The sequence below is a fragment of the Myotis nattereri genome (genome assembly GCF_964212035.1).
Source record: "Myotis nattereri genome assembly, chromosome: 3".
NCBI classification, from domain to species: Eukaryota; Metazoa; Chordata; class Mammalia; order Chiroptera; family Vespertilionidae; genus Myotis; species Myotis nattereri.
The window spans coordinates 179,247,758-179,270,369 of record NC_138077.1 but is presented as its reverse complement, the minus strand read 5'-3'; the positions used below and the strand labels follow the sequence as shown (position 1 = coordinate 179,270,369).

The 22,612-nt window shown below is 48.0% G+C and overlaps 2 protein-coding genes across 2 annotated transcripts in view; one reads left to right on the top strand and one right to left on the bottom strand.

Moving 5' to 3' along the window:
- Window positions 1-3,568, bottom strand: part of YIPF1 (Yip1 domain family member 1) — a 31,110-nt gene extending 27,542 nt beyond the window's left edge. Inside the window, exon 1 of the mRNA XM_081085533.1 lies at window positions 3,459-3,568. The gene's annotated coding sequence lies outside the window, so the exon portion shown is untranslated. The remainder of the gene's footprint in view (window positions 1-3,458) is intronic.
- DIO1 (iodothyronine deiodinase 1) lies at window positions 422-22,488 on the top strand. The gene is made up of 4 exons (XM_081085532.1): window positions 422-1,574; window positions 14,578-14,721; window positions 19,190-19,389; window positions 21,402-22,488. The coding sequence occupies exons 1-4, from the start codon at window positions 1,046-1,048 to the stop codon at window positions 21,468-21,470; spliced, it is 942 nt and encodes a 313-aa protein (XP_080941658.1). The 5' UTR covers window positions 422-1,045; the 3' UTR covers window positions 21,471-22,488.
- The last annotated feature ends 124 nt before the right edge of the window (window positions 22,489-22,612 follow it).

Sequence of the window (22,612 nt, the reverse complement as noted above, 5' to 3'; positions counted from 1 at the left end):
AGGCTCCGGTTCTTAAAGAGACACGCACGAGGTGGGCGCGCCGAGAAGGCCCCCCTCTGCTCGCCTCGCTCTGGCGGGGCGCAGAGAGATCTCTAGAGTGCGGAGTGTATTTTCTGTTTGTTTATACCTCTTTCCTATTGAAATAAAAAACAGCGTAACGAAGGACGATTGTGAAAATAAAAGTCAGCAATCCTTTTCTCCCAATTCTTTTTGGCCATAAAAATGTAATTAACCAGCGAGGGTGTGGATGAGTCCATCACTCTGAGTTTGAGAATGAGCGATCGAACACCCCAGTAAGTGTGGTCATTTGTTCCTTTCCTCCCACGACAGTCCGCCTGATGCCCCGGGTTGGACAGTGGTACCACTTTAATCTTTTTCTTTTCAAGTCTCAACACACAGACCTCTTCCTTTTTTTAATGTACCTGCTGTTAAGCGCTAAGATTGTTTGAAGCCATGTGTGGGTAAGGGAGAACTTAAATAGGTTGCACTTGACATCCCCATGACTGTTTTGTAACTGCCGATTTGTATTTCTTAATCTTTTTCACTCAACTGGCAACCATAGTTTGTTCTCTGTATCTCCGAGTCCAATTACATAGATCTTTAAAGACAAAACAATAGGCTATAAAGACTTTGAAAACTGAGTGGCAATTTTCTGTTTGTTTCTTCCCCACTCTAAACCACCACACCACTGAGATCAGAGAGCTGTATTTGTACTCTGCCCCCAGTGCTAAGGGAAGGCCCCAGCTCTGCCTCTGCCTGGCGGCTTCCAGACCCAAATACTCCAGGGATGCCTCTGCCTCCAGAAACACTCAACCACCAGCTAGAAGAAAACATCTTTCATTAGTAAAAGAAGTACTTACTTTATTAACAGCATAATTAACACTAGGACGTACTTGCTTGCAACAGGCCTTTCTAAAGGACCACAGAGTCCCTTTAACTGTGATCTTTTGAAGGGTTTGTTCTTGAACATTTACCAGAGGGAGAATGTAAGATCTGAAGTCTTCCAGCCCAAGAATCTCTCAAAGGTTGAGGCAAAGAATCAGGAATGATGATAATTAGAACAGATCTTTGCAGCCCCTGGTTGGGAATTTTCCATTCCATTGGCAGGAAGGCAAACACCTTCTGTCCTGGTACCTTCCTCCTGGCCAGGGTTGGCTACTTCCACCCTGCACCTGGGTTCAGCTCCGCCCACTGTGGCCCAGCCGCTGCGTCTCTGTCCATCAGCCTCAGAGCCAGCTCTGGCTGTGACGAGATGGGGCTGCCCCAGCCAGGGCTGTGGCTGAAGAGGCTCTGGATACTCCTGCAGGTGGCCCTGCATGTGACTTTGGGCAAAGTACAACTGAAACTGTGTCCCGGGAGAGTCAAGCAGCATATCTTGGCCATGAACCGGAAGAACCCGCACTTCTCCTATGATAACTGGGCTCCAACCCTCTTCAGCACCCAGTATTTCTGGTTCATCCTGAAGGTCCGTTGGCAACGACTGGAGGACAAGACTGAGGAAGGGAGTCTAGCTCCAAACTGCCCCGTGGTCCGCCTTTCAGGAGAGAGGTGTCACATTTGGGACTTCATGCAAGGTCAGGAGGCTGATCTAGCTTGATTGAGAGGTGCTTCGAATGGGGATGCTCAAGGTGGGTGGGGGTGGGTTGGAAAGTCCTGAATTCTTCTTCTACTACTTCAGCTGCTCATTTTTTTTGCTTCTTGACCACTTCCTATTTCCAGGAACCAGCACTTTTCCTGGATTCTATTTTTCTGAGTGGCATCAGCACCTTTCTTTGTGGGCACTCAAACCACAAACCAACCACACTGGCCTTCAGCTCCCCCAGCACTGCTCTTACCATACAGTCATTCTGCCTAAGGTGCACTTCACCTCCTCTATGCCCTGTCAACTCCGATGCATCCTTCAGACTTCTGCTCAGTGACACTTCCTGCAATAAGCCAACCTCTACTTCCCCAGACTAGGTTACCCCTTCTTGTATACTTAGCATCCTAAATTTTTCTTATAACTACAAACCAGGACAAGTGTAATAATAGTGTGGATATTTGATTAATGTCTGTCTCCCTCACTAGTCTGCAAGTGGAGTCCATGGCTGGAGTCCAGGTGGAGTCCATGGCTCTAACCCACTATTGTGCCCCCAGGGCTGCTGCTGACTCATGGTTGTTGCTCAGTAAATATTTGTTGAAGATCTCTCATGTGCTCTCTGTCTGTTCCAGGCAAACCAGCTCAACCTATCTGGATTCTTAAAGCCCTCTCCAATCAGTTTTTGCCTTTCGTCCTCACAGCTGCTCTTCCTACCAGGACTTCTCCTCCCCCTCATTCCAGATACTTTTCCACAAGCACATTCCTGACCCATCAACATCCCAGCTCACCAAACTTCAGCACCCTCCCCCAACGCCCACACATTCGGGATGAATGCTCAAGGTCCTCCCTGGGCTGTGCTTTGTGCTCAAGGTCCTTCCTGGACTGACTCCAGCTTTTCCTCCCAACTTCACCAGCAACCTCCCCTTTATGTTCACTGCCTGCAGACAACCGCTGGACCTTGTGCGGCCATGGTGCTGTCCTCTTCTCTCTTTGCTCAAGTTGTTGGTTCTTCCACTCCATTGCCGACAGTTCAAATCCCCCTCATCCTCAGGGCCCTCCTCTCTTGCCACCCCATCTGTGAAGCCGCCTCAGACACTCTCTCCCTTCTGGATTCATGGCTCTCCATCGGCACTCTCCTCGGTCACTGACCGTTCCTACCCAGCCTTGGGCTGCCTAAGCATAAGTGTTTTCTTCTTGCAACAAGGCTGTGTCTGAGTCACCTTTGAATTCCCAGGGCCTAGACACAGCAGACCGAGTAGAGAAGATCCCTGAGGTAGTTTGGCTAACCTAGTGTTTTTAAAAGTGTTCTTTAGAACCCAAGTCCCACAAATATGTGTTATTACATAGAGTCCCCTGGTTGAAGTAGTTTGGGAAACCCTGCACACTATACCCTTCTTTTGGACATTCATAGTGGGCATGAACATATAACAGGCTCTGAGGAGATCCAAAGCCTAAGAGCAAACAAACAAAACTTGGAAAAACTTTAGCACAGCATTGATAAATTTTCCTAACACACACACACACACACACACACACACACACACACACGCCCCATCCCCACTCTCCACCAGAGGAAATGCCTATCGTCACAATGGTTCCCAGGGGAAATGTTGACTTAATCCATTCCTCTCGTGTTAGAAAGGAAATGGAGAAAACTGAGAGGCAAAGGTAACAGAGCCAGTGACTGAGTCAGACCCAGAGTCAGGGCTGCTTCTTCCCGTTTTATTATTGCACCCCAACAAACATTCATGAGCACCTCCTATGTGCCAGGCCCTCAGCTAGATGCCAGGGACACAGAGTTAAGTAAGAGCTTGCTCCTTCGCTCAAGGAGTTTACGGTTCTACAGAATAATAGATGGACATAATATACAAATGCTTACAGTTCTGTGAGATGGAGGAGGCTGTAGAGCTAACTTTGCCTGCAGGGCTTGGAGGATTTCCTAGAGGAGGAGGCTTTGGAACTAGGCTTTGAAGAATAAGATTTTTGTACCTGAGAATGGAAAAGGGGAAGTGTTGTAAGCAAGAGGAAAGCCAAGAGTTTTGTTTTCTTTTTCTTGCTCATAACTTTAAAACAGGTGCACAAATGACCTCTGTTTATTCAACAAATATTTATCAAGTGGCCACTGATAATAAGAGTAATGATAGTGACAACTAACTTTTATTGTGCACCTACTATGTGCCAAGCTCTGTGACAGAACCAGGCTGATGTGCTGAATATCAATCATCTAGTGATCAATTCCATGAAAGCCACCTTGCCTCGTGGTTAGTTCACAGAATTTACTTGTCCCTTTTAATTGTTTCCTTTTAGTGGGACAGTTCACATTTTGAAGGCTGTTTATTTATCTCTGAGACTGAAGAAAGAAGAGAGAAAGAGGCTAAAAGACAAAAGAAAACTCTATGAAATAAAGTTGGCTTTCAACACATTGATCCAGAGGCCCCTGAAATAATAGGTGCTGGTTATTTGTTTATTTATAGTGTGGTCGGTGCAGTGATCAGTGTTGAGGGCAACACGACTGCTCTCTGTCTGGTAGACTTCATAGCCCAGAGAGGGAAACGGTGTAGTGGGGGAGGAAACCAGAGGGTTTTGGAGGATGTGGGGTGGGTTAGCGTGCTGGGGTCCAACCCCAACAGGTCCAGGGGTCCCCAAAGGTGTGGACAGAGTCGGCGAAGAAGGACTGACACGGAGACAGCGTTCAGTTGATCAGCAGCCTAGCCAGGATCTCTAGCCAAGTTCTGTTCAGGATCTCCAGCCAGGTTCTGTGTCCATGTTCTCTTGCTAGGTTCTCCAGGTTCTCCAGCCAGGTTCTGTCCAGGTTTTCCAGCCAGGTTCAGTCACCAGGTTCTAGTCAGGTTCTCTTGCCATGTTCTCTCGCTAGGTTCTGTCTCTAGGTTCTTCAGCCAGGTTCTCTCGCTAGGTTCTGTCTCTAGGTTCTGTTGCCAGTTTCTGTCCAGGATCTTTTGCCATGTTCTGTTTCTAGGTTCTGTCTCTAGGTTCTGTGTCCTGTTGTCTTGTTACATCTGTATTTATACCAGTTGATTCCAATCCTATCAATCTCTATTCCAAAGGTTAGGGCGTTTCTTATCTCCATTCCAGGGAGTAAAGATTATGTAGCTTAAGCATGATTGTTCGTAGTTAAAGTGATTAATTACCCGCCTGGCACTTAGTTAAGGGGTTTTATTCCCTCCCTAACTTCAGGGGAAAATCCCTACCTGGGGAAACAACCTTTCGCAGAGAGGTGACCTTGGTTAAAACACATAGTGCCAAGAAGGTGAGCAAACATATTAAGAACAGTATGCCATATATGCCAGGTCCCTTGAAACAGCAAGGATGGACCGGCTCCCAGCAGTAGCGAGGTATTCAGAGGAAGGCTTCCTGGAAAGGATGATGGTGAGCTGATTGTCTAGGGCAGTGGTCCGCAAACTGCGGCTCACAAGCCGCATGCAGCTTTTTGCCCCCTTGAGTGTGGCTCTTCCACAGAATACCACGTGCGGGCGCGCACGTACAGTACGAAGTTGACTTAAAACTTTAAGTAAAGTTTATTAAGTTAATTTTAGGGAACGTTGTGGAGTGAAAGAAGATGTAGTGTCGAGGATTGAGAAAGGTATGTTGAGATGGTTTGGACCAGGGTCCTCAAACTACGGCCCGCGGGCCACATGCAAATACAAATATTGTATTTGTTCCCGTTTTGTTTTTTTACTTCAAAATAAGATATGTGCAGTGTGCATAGGAATTTGTTCATAGTTTTTTTTAAACTATAGTCCGGCCCTCCAATGGTCTGAGGGACAGTGAACTGGCCCCCTGTTTAAAAAGTTTGAAGACCCCTGGTTTGGACATATAGAGAGGACGAACGAAAGGAGATAGACAAAACAAGTATACAAGACAAGTGTGGATGGGAGAGTTGGAAGGGGTCGACCTCAGCGAACGTACCTCAATCAGATTGAGGACGTTTTTAGCAAAGGCTAGCTTACCCTAATTAAGTTAATAATAATGTACCTACCTATATAGTTTAAGTTTAAAAAATTTGGCTCTCAAAAGAAATTTCAATTGTTGTACTGTTGATATTTGGCTCTGTTGACTAATGAGTTTGCCGACCACTGGTCTAGGGACAGTGAGGCCTTGGGGTGGGTGGGAGCAGAGAAGGACAGAGGAGGGAGCAGCAGAGGTCTGAGATGGGGAGGAGCATCGGTCAATTTGGCAGAAGTGGGGTGTGGAAGGCATGAAGGGGTGAAGGAGATACCATCAAGGCTTGGGGGAAGGTGGTAATGTGTCTTACCAAAGAGCAGACTTTATCCTGAGGGTGTTGGTGAGTTCTAGAAAGATTTTCAAGCAAGGAGTTAACATGATCAGGTCTGCTTATTAGAAAGACATCCTGTAACTGTTTTGGAAACCCATGAAGCCACTAAAAAGCTCTGCTGCATACTTTGAACTCATTTTAGAGCCACAGAATAGAAGGTCTGGCAGAGTCTTTATGGATAACCTAAAACAACTCTTTCATTTTTCATATACAAAGGCCCAGAGAGGTAAATTACTCGCTTAGAGTCACACAGCTAGTTCTAATAGAACCAGAACTAGAACATGTGCCTTCTGACTTTCAGCCAGTGTACTTTCTCTCATTGAGTAAGACAACAGAGGCTCAGAAAAATTCTCAGCCACCACCTATCCTCTGCATGTACATGCACAGATATGACAAACACATGCCTTTGGACACACACACACACACACACACACACACACAGCAAAACATTAACTTGTGTATTGTGGTGGAAGGCAAGCCTGATGATTTACTTTCTAGGTACCTAGGAATTAATCTGAAACCGATTTATTTCAGCCCTTGTTTCATATCATTTAAAACCTCTCTAAGCATATTTATGAAGTGTCATCTAGTAATTATAAATGGACTTTCTGTGCGGAGAGAGCCCTGCATGAGGGTTAATTTACTGGTCTGGGGTGGGAGTGGGGGGTTTAGGATGGTAGGTTTGAGTCCAGCACTACTACAGAGCTGTTTTCCCATTTTTACAGATAACTTGATTGACAGTTTTTGCCCTATGTTCTTGACAGGTGTTTTCTGTACCATGGCCTGTGGACATGGGCAGGGTGTCAGCCCTCAGCACTGCCACCCCCTTGTACCTATCCTTCCTCTTTCTATCACCAGGAAAGCAGGGAACTGAGTTTAAACTTTGCCCTCAATACTGATCATTGCACCCACCACACTATAAACAAACAAATGGCTCTGTTTCTTCTAAGGTACTAATCAGTGGGTGCTGAATCTTTTTTCTTTCCAATTAAAAACAAATTCCAGACAGCTAATATTTAACTCTGGTCCTGACCTTAAGTCTTTTGGATTAGAGGCCAATGGCCAGCCACTTGTCCATGACGGGCCCCTGAGCTTCTCTTGCTGAGGCCCGAGCAACCCTGTCACATGGGCAAGGGCTTGTTGAGCAATCCAGAATCAGCGACAGAGCCCACGCAACACCCTCTAGGGCAGTGGTTCTCAACCTTCCTCATGCCGCGACCCTTTGATACAGTTCCTCATGTTGTGGTGACCCCCAATTTCATTGTGATAAATTGAACATAATTAAAGCATAGTGATTAATCACAAAAACAATATGTAATTATATATGTGTTTTCTGATGGTCTTAGGCGACCCCTGTGAAAGGGTCGTTCGACCCCCAAAGGGGTCGCGACCCACAGGTTGAGAACCACTGCTCTAGGGCCTCTTAAGAGAAAAATCTGTGAGCCAGGGACAAGGAGAACCGTGTATCTCCAAAGAAACCGGCCTGCTTTCTCCTCATACTGAAAAATGAGGACTATAACCAATGCCTTCCCCTTTTACTTGGCCACTAGGAAACTCAGAGTCAAATATCAGCTGTTATAATTAATGCAGGGACCATAAAGCCTATTTATGTGCTCCACATTTCCCTCCTCTTCTGTGCCTCCTAAGCTACTTCAAATCCTTTGCAGAAGTAGGTGAAGAAATAACTAACCAAGTAAACCACAAGCAAGGTAAGATGTCCTCTACTCCCCATCCATCAGCAAGTCCTGTCAATTCGTTTTTCCTTCTCTACTGCCCACACACTAGCCCATGCTCTCATGGTCTCCCATGTGGATTCCTCCCATGCTCCCAACTGTTTCTCTACAGCTTCCATTATCACCTCAGTCCCTTCCTTTTAGAATGGCCAGAGTGATCTTCTGTATAAACCTGATCATTTTTTCATTATACAGCCCTACTGTAGCATCAGGAGGCTGGCTTACAAGCAACAGAAACTCACTTTCATATATATATATATATTTCAGAGAAGAAGAGAGGGAGAAAGCGATAGAAACATCAATGATGAGAGAGTCATTGATCGCCTGCCTCCTACACACCCCCTACTGGGGATTGAGCCCACAACTGGGCAAATGTCCTGACCAGGAGTCGAACCGTTACCTCCTGGTTCATACATAGATGCTCAACTACTGAGCCACGCCAGCTGGGCCACTCTGGTTTTCTTAGTCACACACATATACATATACAAAGGAATGTATTAGAAAATTGTAAGATCCCCAGAATCAACCACAGCTGGAGCACTAGGCCTGGACTATATTTTAGCATCAAAGGTCAGGCCTGGATGCTGCTATCATTGTGGTTGCCATGGGAAACCATAAACACTGTGGGACTCCACCATCCCTGATGGGCATTACCACTGGACGGTGGATGAATTCTACTATCTCAATTATTCCAGAATCAAAGATCTATGTGGGAGGGTCCAATCAGCCCTACCTGAGTCACTGACTGTGCCCTGGCCCCTCTGTATTCCATAGAGCAAGGCTGAGCACACTCTCCCATCAATAAATAATACACAAAATAGGGAATTTCAAGTAGGAAGGACAATTAGGAGATGGGCAGCCAAAATTATAACAAATATCCACCATGCTTGCTTTGAATCTCCATGAAGTCCTATTGCACCTAGAATAAAATTCCGATTCCTTATAGTGTAGGAGAGCCTGCCTGCTCTGGCCCATACCTACCTCTCCATCCACAACTCTCATTCCTCCCCTAGCCTGGCTTCAGTCACATTGGCCTTACAGGTCCTTGAACACACCAACCTCTGTCTGTGCCTCCTAGGACCTTTCTACCTGGAGTCCTTTTGTCTGCTTCTCCTCCCTTAGCCCCCTGGTTCATTCCTAATCTTCATTTCTTTAGTTAAATGGCAGACATCTCATCAGAGGCCTTTCTTGACTTGACTGTCTAAAGCAGGGGTCCTCTAACTTTTTAAACAGGGGGCCAGTTCACTGTCCCTCAGACCGTTGGAGGGCCAGACTATAGTTTTTAAAAAAAAATGAACAAATTTTTAGGCACACAGCACGTATCTTATTTTGAAGTAAAAAAACAAAACGGAAACAAGTACAATATTTGTATTTGCATGTGGCCCGCAGGCCGTAGTTTGAGGACCCCTGGTCTAAAGCATGTCACTCCTTTTGTAACATTTACCACAACTTGAAATTACTTCATTTATACCTTTACTTATATTTTGCCTGTCTCCCCATGAAGCAGGCCTCCAAGTGCATGCAGGCAGAGACCTGCTGGTCTTGCTCTCTGCAGAGTCACTGGCATATCACAGACAGCCTTGTATATGTAAGTGCTGAATAAATGCTTGTAGGTGAAGGAAAGTGTGCTCCCTGTGGGGGATGTGAGGAGGAGTGAGGAACAGGCCCTGCCCTCAAGGGCAATGAGTAGCCTGGGGGCTACAGACACGCACAGGCCATGCCCCAGTGCAGGACCTGCATGTTCTAATAGGTGTACAGTAGGGGCTCAACACTGTCAGCTCTGGCCATAAGTAACCACAGGATGCTATCAGCTCCCTAGACTTCACCCCAACCTAGGCTGGACAGTTATAGAAGGCACCCGCCCAGGGCAGGCTTCATGGGACCAGTGAATCACATGAGGTCCCACATTCAGAAGTGCCCTGTGCTTGGGGTTTAATGCTTTGCTATAGTTGTCTTGAAATTCTTAATAGTTTTATCTTTGAATTTGCATTTTGTAACCTGATGCAACAATGGAACATATCCTGGGTACCTGGAACCTGGCTTCTGTAGGATCCCACCTCCCATAGCCTTCCTGCTCTCCAAGGCCCACTCTTCCTCTCCCATCCCTTGTAGCTTCCTTCCTGTTCCCACCCAGTCACTGCTGCCACCTTCTGGCCCACACAGGTCCTGGGCGTGGGCCTGGGCCTGGGCGTGGGCCTGGGCCTGGGCTTGGGCAAGGTCAGGTGTGGGCATCCCACAGTGTCTCATTGCAGGGCATGAGGCAGCCGTCCCCACTCAGGGCTGACAGCATCATGGTGCAATTTGGCAAGTGACTGGGGTGCCTTGATAGGAGGAGTCTCTTGCCCATCTCCCCTGGCATCAAGGTATCTGGCACGTTGATGCACAGAGTTTGTAATCTCCTGTGGGTTGGGTTGGGAAGGAGAAATGTCTGGCTAAATTTGTGTTCCTGGCTGGGATGTGGTGCATACGTGCATTCGTCTGGTGGCTGGAGGGAAAGGAAAGCCAATAGCCAGTGGCCACAGACACACACATTCTCATGCACACTGAATTTGGGGGCTCCTGGGTGACTGTGAGAGTCTGCACCCACTCTGTGAATATCCCTGTTCCCAGGGGAGTGCAACATTAAATAGCAACAAAAAGTATCAGGCCAGGTGGGCGAGAGGGTCGGTGGGGAAGTTGGCGTCTCTCTCCCCCACGCCAGCTCCAGTACACAGAGCTGCATTCCTTGGCCCTCCTACCCCCTCCCTTGCCCGCCCCCGGCCCCCTCGGGGAAAAAAATCCATCCCAGATCACTCGAACCCTAGGGAGGTTTCCTCGCACCCTCAGGGCGACGAGCTTTCAACGATTCCCTCTTCTCCGTCTCCCCCAAACCCCCTCTCCCAACTCCTTCTCCCGGCACCGAGTGCAGGTCCCTTTAAGGAAAGGGCGCCTGCTCTGGGTCAGACCACCTTCCTCTCCCCTGCTCCCACCCCCTTCTCCCAGCGCGGAGTGCAGGTCCCTTTAAGGCTTCCAGCGGTTCTCAACCTGTGGGTCGCGAACAATGAAAATACATCCTGCATATCAGATATTTACATTACGATTCATAACAGTAGCAAAATTACAGTTATAAAGTAGCAACGAAAATAATTTTATGGTTGGGGGTCACCACAACATGAGGAACTGTATTAAAGGGTCCCGGCATTAGGAAGGTTGAGAACCACTGCAAGTTAAGCCTTGGCAACAGCGCCTTCTCCGAGTGAGACCACCGTCACTTCCTCTGCTCCCACCCCCTTCTCCCGGGGCGAGCGCAGGTCCCTTTAAGGCGACAGCGCCTTCTCGGGGGTCAGACCACCGCCCCGCCCCTGCTCCCACCCCCTTCTCCCGGCTCAGAGTGCAGGTCCTTTTAAGGCGACGGCGCCTTCTCCGAGTCGGACCACCTTCCTCTCCCCTGCTCCCACCCGCTTCTCCCGGCGCAGAGTGCAGGTCCCTTTAAGGCGATGGCGCCTTCTCTGGGTCGGACTACCGGCGGCGGCGGGGACGGCGAAGACCGCGGGAGCATGGCGGACATCGACCTGTTTCTGGAATGCGAGGAGGAGGAGCTGGAGCCAATCGACCAGTTTCTGGAATGTGAGGAGGAGGAGCTGGAGCCATGGCAGAAAACCAGTGATGTCACCGAGGATTCTGCAGTTGAAGATGGTAATTCAGTGGATACAACCACCACGGCTTCTGTGAGCCAGCAGCCAGTCTCAGCGCCAGTGCCCGTCGCTGCCCATGCTGCTGTTGCTGGGCAGCTCTCTGCATCCGCCGCGGCGAATAGCAGCAGTGGGGCCCAGGACAGCGACGGTACCAAGAGGCCTCTTGTCAGGCTAATTGCTGATGACCATGCGGAAAGAAGCCGGCGTCGGGGACAGACCCTGTCTGAAGAACAACGATTGGCACAACGTATCTCTGAAGCAGAAAGAAAGCAACGTCGTCGACAGAACATGTCTGAGGAACAACTGTTGGCACTGCGCACCGCTGAAGCCGAGAGAAGCCGGCGGCGTCGACAGAACATCTCCGAAGAACAGCGACTGGCACAACGCATCTCTGCAGCCGAAAGAAAGCAACGTCGTCGACAGAACATGTCTGAAGAACAACGACTGGCAGAACGAATCTCCGAAGCCGTAAGAAAGCAACGTCAGCGACAGAACATGTCTGCAGAACAGCTATTGGCACTACGCACCGCCGAAGCCGAGAGAAGCCGGCGGCGTCGACAGAACATGTCTGAAGAACAGCGACTGGCACAGCGCATCTCTGCAGCCCAAAGAAAGCAACGTCGTCGACAGAACATGTCTGAGGAACAACTCTTGGCAGAAAGAATCTCTGAAGCCGAAAGAAAGCAACGTCGTCGACAGACTATGTCTGCAGAACAGCTATTGGCACAACGTACCTGCGAAGCCGAAAGAAGCCGGCGTCGTCGACAGAACATGTCTGAGGAACAACGATTGGCAGAGCGTATCTCTGCAGCCGAAAGAAAGCAACGTCGTCAACAGAACATGTCTGAGGAACAACGACTGGCACTGCGCACCGCTGAAGCCGAAAGAAGCCGGCGTCGCCGACAGAATATGTATGAAGAACAACGATTGGCACAATGTACTGAAATGGGAATTTCTAGGGGTGAAAAAGACAGGTTTAAGGACATTTTAGAAATTTTAGCAATTAAGGGGACCGTGGAAGAAGCACAGGGCTGGAAAGCTGCAACAGGTGCATTTCCATAGAATGAGGGAGCTGGGAACAGCAGAAGGTCTATATTTACAAAATAAAGGTAAGGAAACCCCTCATTCAAAGGGAGAAGGAGAAAGCCCAAAGGGAATAGGTAAACAATAAGGGAGGAGGGGAGGAAAACCTCACCTTTGAGCTCTGGAGTTACTATAGTAACCAGTCTAAGGGAATAATGACCAATCAGAAGGGATCAAGGCACTGGGACTTGCAGCCTTTATAAACCCTGGAAACAGGAAGTCCGCGGGACTCTTTCCCCCTCCCCACGTGGGAGTTTGTGCTGTGAGATTCCCCTTCCCTACGTGGGAATCTGTTCTTGTTCTTCAATAAATTTCCACCTTTGTTATATATAAAAAAAGTACCAGACCAGGGCAAGACAGAGACCACAGAAGCTAAGAAAATCTTTATATCTTAATATACTAAAATAGTGGCCTGGTGCACGAAATTCGTGCACGGGGTGGGGGTGGGGGAGGGGAAAGAGTTGTCCCTCAGCCCAGCCTGCACCCTCTCCAATCTGGGACCCCTTGGGAGATGTCCGACTGCCGGTTTTAGGCAGTTGGACATCCCTCTTGCACTCTGGGACTGCTGGCTCCTAACCACTCACCTGCCTGCGTGATTGCCCCTAACCACTCTGCCTGATTGCCCCCAACTGCCCCCCCTGCCGGCCAGCTTGCCCCCAACTGCCCCCACTGCTGGCCTGCTTGCCCCCACTGCCACCCCCACCCCCCCCCCCCCAGTGGCCTGTTCGCCCCTAACCGCCTCTGCCTGGCCCCACCATCATGGCTTTGTCCAGAAGGACATCTAGAAGGTCTCCCTGAAGGTCTCCCAGTCTAATTAGCATATTACCCTTTTATTAGTATAGATGACATTTTTTCCCCTCACTTTTTGAACTAGGGGCCCTGAGTTTTCATTTTGCACTGGACCCAGTAAATTATGTAGCTGGCTCTGCTCCCACCCTTCACTGCCCTTCCTGGAGTTCCTTTCACTGCCTCCCCCACATCTTGGCTCAGGGAGAACATAATATCTAATAACAGCTTACATTTATTGAGCACCTACTATGGGCCAGGCACTATTTTAAGCCCTTATCTGTATTAACTTCTTTAATTCTCATAACAATCCTATTATTACTATGTATTATTACTGTGTATATTTGTGGGTTAGAAAACAGATGCCTTGAATGGAAAGAACATTGAATTGAGAGTCTAAGAGACAGTGTTAATTTAATTCCACTGCTGACCTACTGACATGAGACAGGCATATAAAACTCAACCTATAGCTGAAACCGGTTTGGCTCAGTGGATAGAGCGTCGGTCTGTGGACTGAGAGGTCCCAGGTTCGATTCCGGTCAAGGGCATGTACCTGGGTTGCGGGCACATCCCCAGTGGGAGATGTGCGGGAGGCAGCTGATCGATGTTTCTCTCTCATCGATGTTTCTAACTCTCTATCTCTCTCCCTTCCTCTCTGTAAAAAATCAATAAAATATATTTAAAAAAAAATAAAAACAAAAAAAACCTCAACCTATACACATAAAGAGGTAATATGCAAATCAGGCTGGGACATCGTAACAGATCACAATCAGACAGGAGGAGGTTGTGCGCGCAGGTGAGGTCGGGAGCAGAGACGGAGACAGACACAGGGAGGCCTTCCCAAGCCAGAGTAGTGGCTCTGGTGGCCCGGAGCGGACACAGGTACAGGGCCAGGGAGGCCTGGGGCTGGCCGAGCTGCCGTGCTGGCTTGGGCAGCCCTGGAGCGGACACAGGGAGGGGAATGGGGACCTGGGGCGGAAGTCAGGTGCAGGTCCCAGCTGCCCGCAGCACGGGTCTGACCTGACTCCCACAGGGTGCCTCCTCGCACGATTTCAATTGCGCCCTGGGCCTCCAGTTTGTCTATAAAATGTCTGCCTTGTAGTATACCAATCACATCCCATGAGAGAATGGATGTATGCTTGCCTTGTAAAGTGCATTCAAAGGGACTCATCATTCTTTTCATCCTCACCCAGCAACTGTGTTGGCCCACTCAGACTGCCTGATAAAAATCCTCATTTTATAGAGGAGTAAACTGGCTCCAGATTCTGCTTAGTCATGCTCTCTAAGCTTCTGCTCCTCACTGTGCCCTTGCTCCATCTGAGAGGGGGAAATAAAGATAACGGGACTGAAGCGGAAGCAAAGATGGTGCTTGTAAAATAAATGCTGTGTGTAAATGATTGGTTGGAGATGGTTCCATTTCTGTTTCAGGCAACAGGCCACTGGTGCTGAATTTTGGAAGTTGTACCTGACCTTCATTTCTTTTCAAATTTGACCAATTCAAGAGACTTATTGAAGACTTTAGCGCCATAGCAGATTTTCTCGTCATTTACATTGAAGAAGCACATGCATCAGGTACACAAAGATTCCCTGCCTCTACCTCCTCCTGCCCTCTCTTTACTTGCTTCTCTTCTACCAATGTTGGGGGTGGGGAGAGGTATAGGAGGAGAGGGAAAGAGTTGCTGTTCACCCACCATCTCCCAGTCCCTGCTAGGTTTACCCACCACTTGCTAACTTCAGTCTGTGCTTTCAACTAGGCACACAGAGCAGAAAACCTGGAGTGACAGGGTCTAGCTGGGGGAGCATCTAACATTCTGAATGGATAAGTAGGGAAATCAAGAGAGAGGAGCTAATATGAGCACAATTACAAGGAATTTAGAGCTGAAATGTCACAAGTGAAATGACTGCTATTTAACTTGTGAAATCCATCCCAAGCCCTTCTGAGCTCAAAGGGACATCGTGGTTCATCTCCATCAGTGGTTCCCAAACTTTAGTGACCATCAGGAGCACCCAGGAGGCAGAGTCTGAGTCAGATCCCCGTGGGGGCTCAGAATGTGCATTTTTAACAAGCTCCTTATTGGCCGTGGGTGCTGCCATTGTTGCGACAGTGTGAGGGCCAATTAGCATATTCCCTCTTTATTAGATAGGATGGGAAATCTTCCTTTACTGGACAGCTCCATTTGCGAGAAAGCCCTTTCTTGCAATGGGCAGATATATCCTTCCCTGAAACTTCTATATATTGGTCTAAGCCCCACAAAGTTTACAAAATGGTCACATACTCTTCTATCTTTCCTGCTTTTTATGGGGGGTCAAACCTATGACGTTGGCCCAACTGTCAAACCCAGAGATTGAAGAAGGCAAGAGGTTTGAGTGGCCACGGGGAATGAGTGTTATTTATTCACCTTTCTTCCCACAATATTTGTTTTTGTCAGCCAGCACCAGGCAGACTCCATGTCCCAGAGCTAGAGCTCAGTAAAAGGTGGGTGAATGAGTGAAGTGAGTGGTTTAGGCCAGAATTGGCCTTGCTGGCTCCAACATGTGTTGTAAGTGTAGAGACTGCTATTAATTAATTATCAGCAAAGTTGATTCAGCAGTGCTTTCTCCAGTGCAGTCCCAGGATCCCTAGTGTCAGTGCCACCTGGGTTGCTTGTTGAAAATGCATATTCCTGGGCCCTAACCCAGGCCCATTGCATCTTGATTTATATGTACCCAAAGGTTTGAAAATTGCTTTCAACTTATTCATTTAACTGGCAACTCCTGTCCTCATTAAGACTTTGGGGAAACTTAAAATATTAGCATAGGGTAATAGGTAGTTAGAGGTTTTACTATATTCTTCTCTCAGCTTTTATGTATATTTTAAAATGTCTGTAATAAAATTGAAACAGTAAAGAAGGAAAAGGTGGGTGCCCACATTGTCTGGCCTCCACGGCTGAACGGAGATGCTGCTTTGGTGTCCTCACAGCTGACAGCTGAAGCTCGGCCCAGGCTGATTTAACTGTCTTGGGCCAGCACTTCTCAAACTTTAATGTTTACACTTAAGCCACCTAGGATCTCACTAGGATGCAGATTCCAGCTGAGCCACCAGGCCAGGGCCTCCCCAGGTGATCCTGAGATTGCTGCTTCAGGGACCACAGTTGGATTAGTAGGGTCCTAGAGGATCCAGCTTTAATCTCTAAAAAGAAGTTGCAAACTGGGACAAGGGTGGTCAAACCATCACAGAAACTGTTTCTGGTCCTGGTATCTGTCTCCTCACTCATTTCTCCTTGAATCAGACCTAGCCGATTTAACCCTTTCCATAGCCCAGGGCTGCCCACCTCATCCGCTGAGGAAAAGCTTCCTGTCCCTATCCTGACACAGACCTGATTTCTTGCCCCTGTGCTCTGCCACTCCTAGTTGGGGCATTTCTTTCTCCTCCCCACCTCCTTCCCCAGGGTACTTGTTTCTGTCACTCAGACAGAAGTGGGCATGGCCTGAACCCCACAACTGAAGTGCACAGAGCCAGAGTCCACCGATCCCAGGAGGTCTGGGATCTGTGGCCCAAATCAGTCAGTTTCCATTTTCACAGATACCACGTTTGTCCAGGTAAATTATGGGAAAATAGGTGATGTGGTGGGAGGAGCAGACTGGAGTTTCGGGCCTGAACCTGAGTCCTGGCTGCATCGCGTGCTGGCCACACAACCTGTGCCAGCGTACCTTCCATGCCAGCTTCTGCGCCACTAAAATGGGATGACAACACTGATCCCACAGAATCACTCAGTCAGCAATATTTAACATGTGCCTGCCATGTGCCCAGCCCTGTGCTGGGCCTGGGGCTATAGAGATACACACAGTTCTTGCCTCTAAGGAACTCACAGCTGAAGTTGGGAGGCAAGTCAGCGCTCCTGTCTGGGCGTCCATGCTCTCAGCTGCAGGATGGGGAGCAGCTCTGTTTGGCCTCCACAGGAGGCTGCTGTGAAGCTCCATCGACTAAATTGCCCGAACGTGGTGCTGTTGTCATCTAAAAAGTTTTGATGTCATGGGGCATGTAATAAATACTTTAAATACTGGTTTTTCTTGGGGTGAGGGTACTGAGCAGAGGACTTTGAAACACTGAGGAGGTGAAGCAAATTCTGCTGATGGACTTAAGCAACTTATATTACCCTGGGAGGTAACTATTATTGTAAACACAGGCCATGTGGCTTCCAAAGGAACCCATGCCCACATTGTCTGGGTTCCAGGCTCTTCAAAAATGGGGCAAGTAGAAGGGGACATAGCAATTTATGGTTACTTTTTCAACCTGTGGGTCCATTAGCTAATAAGTGCCACCTCGTGTGAGCAGGCAGAAGGGCACCCTGGCAAATGAGGCCAATTGAAAGTCTTCCATTTAACTTAAGTAGCTTTAAATGGTTTGGTTTGGAAGGGGCTGGGTTTTAAGCCTCACAGTCCTCTACTTAATAGGTTCTATTAATTAGTAGGTCCTATTAACCCATTTTACAGATAAGAAAACTGAAAATTTAGAGTTTTACAAAACTTGCCCAGTATCACACAACTTAGTGTATCAGGGAAACCTTCCTGGAGATGATGTTCTCAACCAAGGGGAATTTTGTCTTCCAGGGGTCATTTGGCAATATATGAAGACATTTTTGGTTGTCACAAATTGAAGTGGTGGTGAGGTTGCGGTTCAAAATCCTACAACACACTGGATGCCCCCCCCCCCCCCAACAAAGAATTATCTAGCCTGAAATGTCAATAGTGCCAACATTGAGCAGCCCTGTGTACAGTTGAGCCTTAAAAGGACAGGTAGGATTTCAAACATGGAAGAGATGGTAAGGAGAAAGGGCAAAGGGGTATCAGCATCATTTGAGGAGTCCACTCCAGCTAGATGTGAAAGGACTAGCAGCCATGATTGGAAATATAGGTGGGGAGAGATGACAGGGATCATTGAATGTTATGCTAAGGAGTTGGTCTCATAATTGGTGTTTAATCAGAAAAAAATACGATCAAATTTTGTGTTGGGAATCATTCTCAGAGATTTCTGGATGACGAGTTAGAAGGTAGTAAGACCAGGAGGTCATTTCCAGGCTAGGAGCTTTACTTGGCCCTAAGCTCACCCTGAGTGGCTTATTATAAGGTTGTTAGAGAGCTAACACATCAGCTGCAGCAGCGGAAGTCACAGTATCCAAACAAGAAGAGAAAGTCCAGCTAGAGGCAGGAGCTGTGATGAAAAAGGCAGAAGTGAGAGACAGCTTGGGTGTGAGTGGGTTGAGGATCCCCAACTAGTACACTGGCTGGAGCAAAAAGCTGGAAGAAGACCGGAGAGATGGGCCAGGTCACTAAGGACCTGGTAGACCACCCTGAGGAGCTTGGGGCTTATCCTGCAGGTGATAGGGAGCCCTGAAAGATCTAAGCAGGAGAGTGACATAGTCAGATTTGCGGTTTTTGGAAAGAACTCTGGTGGAGAATAATTAGAAGAGGAAAATTCTAGACTCTAGAGCAGTAGTTCTCAAATTCTGGCATGTGTTAGAATCAACTGGAAGGCTGTTAAAACTGATTGTTGACCCATTCTTGGTCAGTCTATGTTGGGGCCCAAGAATTTGCATGGCTAACAAACTCCCAGGAGATGCAGATGCTGCTGGCCTGGACAGCTCACACTTAGAGAAATACTGCTCTAGATCCTGGCCTAAGTGTGGTCCAGGCACCGGCAGCCTTGGCATCCTGGGAGCTAGCTAGGCTCAGGGCCACCCTAGACAGACTGAATCAGAATCCTCCTTTAACGAGATGCCTGAGTGATTCATTATCACATTAGAGTGTGAGAAGCACTAGTCTGTTGGATTGTCACACATTGAAGAGCCCAGATCTGGATGTCAGGAGCCACAGGCTTTAGTTCTGGATCAACCACTAACTCCCTATTGATCTTATGAATTTACCCAAAATAGGAAACTGGGCCAAATCATGGCCAAGGGTCCTCAATCTGGGACCCCCCCAGTTAAAAGTGGGGGCTATTTAGTCTAAAGGAAGTGTATACCATGCCCATGGGGTCCACTGCTTGGCCTTTCTCTTGTAGATGGCTGGGCTTTTAAGAACAACGTGGTCATCAAGAATCACCGGAACCTCCAGGACCGCCTCCAGGCAGCCCACCTGCTGCTGGACAGGAGCCCCCGGTGCCCTGTGGTGGTGGACACAATGAAGAACCAGAGCAGCCAGCTCTACGCGGCGTTGCCCGACAGGCTCTACGTGCTCCAGGAGGGCAGGATCCTCTACAAGGTGGTGACCACTCCCACCCCCACCCCAGGGCAGGGGCCCAGGAAGGGCAAAGGGCAAGAAGAGGCTTCACATCAGGCAGACCTGGATTCAGATAGCTGCCCAGCCATTTACCAGCCATGTAACCAAGGGCAAATCCTTTCTTTTCTTGGAGCTTCACTGTTTTCTTCTGCAAAATGGGGATGTTGGCTCCCATGTCTCAAGGGACAAAATTATGGGGTCCCAGGGGTCCCATTCTGGACCAAGGAGTTTGGCTAGGGAAGTTCCTAGCATTTAGACTGGAACTGGAGCCTCCTGGCAGCCTTCTGAACCCAGAAGACTGGCCCAGCCCAGTTTAGTTTAAAGCTGAGAGATAAAGTGGGAGGGTCTGAAGCAGCCAATCTCTGAGGCAGGCCTAAACCTGGAGGGGCTGAAGGAAGTGGGAAGAACACAAACCCTGAAGTTCAGAGCTGGAAATGCTGAAGCAGAGATTCAAGACAGGGATTGAGTCCAGGCTTCCTTTCTGGAAGGACTGTGTTCCTCTCTAGGTTCCCAGTCTGACCAGGGAGGGACATAAGCACAGCCTGTGACCCCTGGGCCCTGCTGGCCTCCTCTGAGAGGTCGGAAACCAAGTTTGGTAGCTGCTGAAGGCATTTGCAGCCTTGGAGAGCACAGGAAGCCCAGCCATGTGGATACTCCTCTGCCCACAGAGCGAGCTGGCCTATGTGTGCAATTGAAATAAGAAACGACTTGTGGATGAATCTCTAGGGTGCTGAGGGTCAGAGCCTGAGGTTAGGCCCTGTGCAAACACTGAGAACACACACACACACACAAATGAATTTAAAATGGCCCAAACCTTCCTTGTGCTCACAGTCTAGGGCAGTGGTCGGCAAACTCAGTCCACAGAGCCAAATATCAACAGTACAACGATTGAAATTTCTTTTGAGAGCCAAATTTTTTAAACTTAAACTATATAGGTAGGTACATTGTTATTAACTTAATTAGGGTACTCCTAAGGCTTAGGAAGAGCCACACTCAAGGGGCCAAAGAGCCACATGTGGCTCGCGAGCTGCAGTTTGCCGACCACTAGGGGATAAGGAAGATCCAAATAGAGTGTCACAGTATCCCAAGGGCTGTGAGACTCCAGGGCAGGAGTCCGCAAACCTTTGCTGAAGGGCAGGAGACAGTACCTGTCTCCACAATTCAGTTCCCTGGTGTAACACAAAAATGGCACAGACAAAATGTAAACGAAGGGGTATGGAGGCATCAGGACAGATTTAGCTCTGACAGTTTTCCAACCCCTGGGGAAGGGCGAGTTTTTCCAAGGAGGTTACACTTGCTTGGCTAAGAGATAAGGAGCGAGCCATGTGAGCATGGTGAGTGAAAGTCATTGCAGATATTGAGAAGAGGGTGGGCAAAGGCACTGAGGCGTGCTAGGGCAGGGTGTGAATGGAGAACTGAGGGCACTTAGGTTACAGGGGTCCCATTCTGGACCAAGGAGTTTGGCCTTCATTTTAGGGCAAAGGAGAGCCATTGAGAAGTTTTGAGCAGGGGAGAGACATGAGCAGATCCTTACTTTAGAAAGATCACTGGCTATTGGGTGAAGAATAGAGTGCAGAGAGAGCAGGGCATAATCGGGAGGTGAGACAGCTGCCCGAGTAGAAGAGGAAGAGGGCTGAATTAAGCATTGGGATTGGAGAGGCAGAGGTGGTTCTGACGTAGAATGAACAGAACTTGACATGGGGAGTGGAGAAGATAAGGCCAGTCTGAAGGTATGATTATGGAAGAAAAGTGTGTTTGTATAGACCCATTTCTCCTTTTGAAACTATTCACTTTATCCCACTCTGGTTTTCCTCCTACTTCTGTCCTGTCCTAAATGGTGGGGCCGCTCCACACACACTCCATGCATGATCTCGCACACCTTAGGGTTGCATCTGCCACTGACAATACCATCCTGATGACTCCCACATGGATGTCATCAGACCAGATCTCCTGCAAGTCAGAAATCTGGGAATGCTGATCTATTTCTCCTGCAGGGTAAGCCTGGCCCTTGGAACTATCACCCAGAGGAAGTTCGTGCTGTTCTGGAAAAACTCCGCAGTTAACCTGGACGGATCCCCCAGTTCCAGTGACGAAGAGGAATGGCTCTCCCCGCAACCCAGCTGGCTTTTACCTCTTGACCTGTGTCTCAGTGGAATTACTAGCTCAGATTTTTCTGATCTAAGCAAACAGTTGTTATAATCAGAAAATGAAGCAGCCAGTGAGCTGAGTGTTAAAGAATGTACAGCTCCACACTGTCTCCACTGTGGACACCACGTCACAGCATGACGTCTGAGTGTGAGCAGTCGTCCTCTGGGTGTACTTCTCAAACGTGGTCTCCCCAGTTGCCCTAGTACCAAGTGATTAGATATGGCATCCCTTATGTTAGGTAAATGCACTTTACCAAATTTGTCATTTATGGAATTGATTGATATTTAAGACACTAAACTGGTTTTTAGACCCAAGCATGGGAGAACTCCAGGTGTTTAAAGAGAGATGAGGAATTGAAAAAGAAGGGAGTAGGGATGAGAGGACAGTAAAGATGGTAATCCTTTCTCTGCCAAAAAACTGAAACCAGTCAATGGTGGTGGTGGTGAGGGGTGAGCTTCCATGGTAATGCATCTCCAATTCTACTGTAGAAGAGGTGGGTACTTACTTTACAATCTTTGGATATACTTCATAGAAATCTGGCTCTCTGTATTCTGGAATCTTCTATCTTTACTTATCAATGGAGTCACTTGGGAGGGGGAGGACTGGCTTCCCCAAAACATTATAACCTTGACCAAACTAGACAACAGGCACCAGCAAAGCTGTCGTTCAGTTATGCAGAAGCTCATACTTGAAGTTCTATTTCTCAGATTTTTTTTTGCAAGTCTCTTAATGGTCATTTGTGTTCAGTTATATCAGACTAATGGATAACCATTGGTACTCATCTGTTTTAACTCTGCTTCTCTTCATATTTGTTTATGACGGCCACAGCCTAAAGTACACACAGCTGTGACTTGATTTGAAAATAAAATATTTGAAGATGTAGCAAGCTAATACAGAATGATTAAAATACATGAGCCCATTTGGGATGGCTTCAGTGTGATCTATTTTCTTTTCCAATTTGTGTCAGCCTGTTCTATCTTTTATGATACCCCAATGTGCAGTAATCTGATTCGCAAAAATACCATATGCTGGAAGGGCCTCATTTGATGGGAAGAAC